At 43.0% G+C, this 4,718-nt stretch overlaps 1 protein-coding gene across 1 annotated transcript; it reads right to left on the reverse strand.

Annotated features, from left to right (window-relative positions):
* Positions 1–546: 546 nt before the first annotated feature.
* On the reverse strand, positions 547–4,411 carry LOC139071742 (uncharacterized). Its single transcript, XM_070554707.1, has 2 exons — positions 2,732–4,411; positions 547–2,647 (listed from the first exon to the last, which is right to left on the reverse strand). The coding sequence occupies exon 2, from the start codon at positions 1,894–1,896 to the stop codon at positions 547–549; it is 1,350 nt and encodes a 449-aa protein (XP_070410808.1). The 5' UTR covers positions 1,897–2,647; positions 2,732–4,411.
* Between the last annotated feature and the right edge of the window lie 307 nt (positions 4,412–4,718).

Genomic DNA, 4,718 nt, shown 5'->3' on the forward strand with positions numbered 1-4,718 from the left:
CTCTGCTGCATTTGTCCGCTTGGTTAGAGAGACACTCAGTCCGTACACTCCCCTTTGCTTTCAACTGGTGAACTAAATGGCGCAGCATGTTACTCCCCAGGATGATGTCATCATTCTGGTTGTCAACCACTAGAGTCGGGACAATCATCCTGCACCCATAGAGTTCCACCTCCAACTCACACATGCCAGCTGGAACTGTCTTGGAACCACCGCAGCCCACAAGTACCACATCAGTGGGGCTCAACACATTTTCTGGTAGAACATTACAGTTACACAGTTGGGAGAAAACTACAGAGCTTAATGTGCAGACCATGGAACCACTATCTATCATTGCTCTCACCGGTAATTTGCCCCCCACCAATACAGTTTCATAAAACAGTTCATCTTGTGATTTCAACCTTTGCGTGTATTGGAGAGCCGGTCTATGTCCCAGATTTTTCTCTTCGCATACAGTCCGGTAGACCGATTCTAAATCCTCATCATTCTCAGTGCACACTGGGGGATCACTTTTCGGCCCAACACTGTCCCCCTCTGAATGTCGGCCGTTTAGTTTTCCATCTGCCGAGCCGCGGAACCCGTGGTCGTCTGGGTACTTTGCAGGGCTCCCGGACAGGCAGCACGTGTATGATCAGGTGAGTGGCATCCAAAGCACAGCCGGTTCATTTTACAGTGGTAATGGGTCGTGTGTTCTTTATCACCACAGATGACGCAGGGGGTAACAGTCCTGCCTCTCATTGCTTGCGTCTGGCGAGGATGTGCTCCACCTCTTCCTGATGTCACATCTCTCCATGGCTGCTGGTCCAGCATCCGCTCCAACAAGCACATGATGCGCTCAAGCCGGTCAGCAGAGACATCAGCAGGCCGTGCTTCTTGCAGTTGCGCTGAGGCCACCATCGACGGCACCTGCTGCATACACAACTTCACATTTGGTTGTTGGGCAGTGTGTGGGGCACACGTTTTCGCTTGAAGAAACCTTGCACCACTCCCACGGTGCTCCACTAGTCGGTCATGAACCTCCGTCACCGACCACTGAGCCAAAGGTTTGCATTTAAAAATCAATGACAGTTCTGGGTCAGGGCAGTGTCTGATAAACATGGCTGTCAGGTCGCGTGACAGGTACTCAAATGCCTTACTTTGTCTCTTAAGGCCATCCTCAGTCATGTCCATTGCTCTGTTCAGTCGCAGCCAATAATCAAAGGGGTCCTCCCCTTCCTTTGGTAAAGTTGCATAAAAATCAGCCAAGGGCATGCCAGAAGAGACTGTATCACTGAAGTGCTGCTTTAAAATCTCAAAGATGGGACCTGGGCCACTAGACAGAGATATCATTGGTTTACTACGAATTCCCACTTTAACCACTTCCCTTGCCCTCCCCCCAAGTTTAACCAGCACTTCCTCAGCCTGTTCAGTAACTGGAACCCCTTTTCTTTTTAGAAATGCCAACATCAGCTCCTCCCACTCCTGCACAGTGAGACCATCTTGCCCATCCCCTTTAAACCCAGTGGGCTCTTTAGCTTCAGAGCGTACCACTACATTTAGTAGAGATGGATCTACAACTGTGTTAACAGCAGGATTTCTGGAGATAGACCCTAGCCCAGTACTTAAACGAGATTCCAGACACGAGGCAATGGACTCGCCAATGGACAAGCCGATTCGGGCAGCCATATCAGCCATGTAACTTTCTGAAGCCCCTCCCTCTTGTGAAACCTGAGCTTGACACACATCATGACTAGCACACCCCGATGTATCAACACCCTCCACCAGATCCCTAACTGCAGGTCCTGGAGTGGATGACTCTTGAAAGGGCAAAAACATGGCCCTGCCCCTGCCAAACCCTGGGAGAGGAGTAGATGTTGCTGTCCCCCTCCCACGTCCCAAAACTCTGGTAATGTCCATCATGAGCACCCAAAAAAAAAAATAAAAATAAAAATGAACACCCAACTACTACATACAATGAAAGATCTGAAAATTCCCCAGCAAGAAAATTGAAGTGGCTGATGAAAAATAAAAATAAATTATTTATCTTATTAAGCCACTTTCTAATTTTTATAAATCTTTCATACCATATAGTTTTTTTTTTTTTAGCCACCCAACAACAAAAAAAATAAAATAAAAAGACAAATCAAATCTTTCTGATCATTTCAGTCAAAACACATTCAGAAACAGGTCAGCTCAGCCATCAAGAAGGATATTGCGTCACTTAGCAACCAGAGCTCTACCAAGGTCCCGGTCACCCATCCAAGATGGCGTCCGTATTCAGTCACAAATAGCTGCAGGCTGCAGTTCACCACACGGCCGCTGCGTCACCGCCACCGTCCAAAGCAGCAGGCAGACGAGGCTCTGATGAAGGTCCCCACTGCGCCCGTAGCGGATGCCCCCCCTCCTGCAGCGTAGCTCCGTTACCACGGCGACAGCACCAGGCAATAGACGCGTCCCACTCCGGCGATGGACGAAGGATCCGGGTCACGGCGCCAGTGTAACCATACCAGCCCTGGTACTGGTAGGTTCAGTTCTTTATTAACTCTGCGTTGTGTTGTACAAAGAGTCTTGAGACGAAGTTTTAGCTGACACCAGCATTTAATCTGTCAACACAGGAATGCTGGTCAGAAACCTAGCTTTTGGTAGGATTGGTAGGATCAAACAGCACACTCTGTTGGAATAAAAATACTGACATAAGTATTAAATAACTTTGAAAGTTTTCCTCACATACGTGCGCTGATAGAACCCGACCTACCTCGATCGGCTCCGTCTTAAAACTGACTAACGTCCGTTAAACACATAACTTTAACAATTACCTGTCAACACAGGAATGCTGGTCAGAAACCTAGCTTTTGGTAGGATTGGTAGGATCAAACAGCACACTCTGTTGGAATAAAAATACTGACATAAGTATTAAATAACTTTGAAAGTTTTCCTCACATACGTGCGCTGATAGAACCCGACCTACCTCGATCGGCTCCGTCTTAAAACTGACTAACCGCCAGCGCAGCTGGACACGTTAGTACGTAATGCACGTAAACGGTTTCAACTGTTTTACTGATGGCAAGTGGAATGACACTATTTACTCTGTTACATGAGCAATATGTTGATTGTTCCATAAAGTACATGTGTGAGGGGAAAAGTTGTGTTTGAAAGCCATTTTCCAAGTGTCCAGGGCTTGTTTGTGAAAGTTGGCCTGTTTAATAGGCAGTTTACCTGAGGTAAAGTTGCATGAAAGCAAGAACTTTAAGCCGCCACATTTGTTAAACAAAAAATTGGGAATAAAAAACCATGGTTCATTATTATGTGAAAGACAATGTTTTAACCAATTAATTTTGAATCTATTGTTGATTGTCTGGAAATCCAATACATTAAGACCCCCCCTCTGAAATCTGTCTAATAAGTGTTTTCCTCTTTCCGTATTCATTTTTATGTTTCCAAATAAACTTAAATAAGAGTGAATCAATAGCTGCACAGGTTTTGCTATCAACATATAAAGATAAAGCTGGGTATACTAACCTGGATAATCCTTCAGCCTTGGAGAGTAAAACACGACCTATAATGGTAAGATCCCTCTGTAGCCAGCAATTAAAGACAGATTTAGATTTTTCTATTTTTGGGTTGAAGTTTTTTGAAATTCTTTCACTAGAGGATTTGCTTAATGTGATACCCAAATATTTAACTTCTTTTTTTTTTTACCTCTATGCCATCTATTGATACGGTGTCTAAATCATGTATGGCTAATATTTCACATTTTCTCTTATTAACTGTGAGACCAGAAGCATCCGAGAACCTGTTTAAAGCTTTAATAATAACAGGGACTTGAAGATCATTTTGAAGAAAAAGGTAGGTATCATCGGCCAGCTGACTGATGGTTAAAACATCTTGACCTATTTTAATACCTTTTACATTCACACAGTTAACAATGTAAAGATTAAGAAGTTCAGCAGCTATCAAGAATAAGAAAGGGGAAATAGGACACCCTTGTCTTATTCCACACTTCACATCAAAGCGAGGAGAGGTACCATGTGCCAGGGATACACAGCTATTAATATTAGTGTAAAGAGTGATTATTATGTTTCTGAAGTTTTCTTTGAACCCAAAATAATGTAAAGCCTCAAAAATAAATGAGTGCTCCACAGTATCAAAAGCTTTGTAGAAGTCCAAAAATAAAATCAATGACTTTTCATCAAACAAATGTCCATAATCTAAAATATCTAAAACAAGCCTGATATTGTTAGAGATGTGTCGACCTTTCATAAATCCTGACTGCGTTACAGAGATCATTTCTTCCAAGCAAAATTTTAATCTATTTGCATATAGTGATGCAAGTATTTTATAGTCTGAATTTAGTAACGCCAATTATCCAAATAATGTAGATATTTATCAGGTTTAGGAATTAAGGATATTACACAATGCTTCATAGAGACAGTCAGTTCCATATTTTTGGCACAATCCATGAAGGCTTCTAACAACATACATTAAGTCATCCCAAAAGGTTTGGAAAAATTCATAAGGCAACCCATCGGGGCCTGGACTTTTATTAGATGGCATTTTTGTAATAGTCTTCTTCAGTTCATCAAGCGTAATTGGACTTTCACAAAGCTCACAATTCTCCCGGGAGATTTTAGGAATGAATGGGGAGACACAATCAAAAAAATCCTGAGAGGCTTGAGGCACAAACAAGGATGAGTACAGCTTCTGATAAAAGTTAGAGATAAAGGAAGAAATTTCATTTTCAT

Source organism: Nothobranchius furzeri, chromosome 9 (assembly GCF_043380555.1).
Source record: "Nothobranchius furzeri strain GRZ-AD chromosome 9, NfurGRZ-RIMD1, whole genome shotgun sequence".
NCBI classification, from domain to species: domain Eukaryota; kingdom Metazoa; phylum Chordata; class Actinopteri; order Cyprinodontiformes; family Nothobranchiidae; genus Nothobranchius; species Nothobranchius furzeri.

What these genes read in the sequence shown, in the direction of transcription:
- LOC139071742 (XM_070554707.1), bottom strand. Translation starts at nt 1,896, where the DNA reads ATGATGGACATTACCAGAGTTTTGGGACGTGGGAGGGGGACAGCAACA.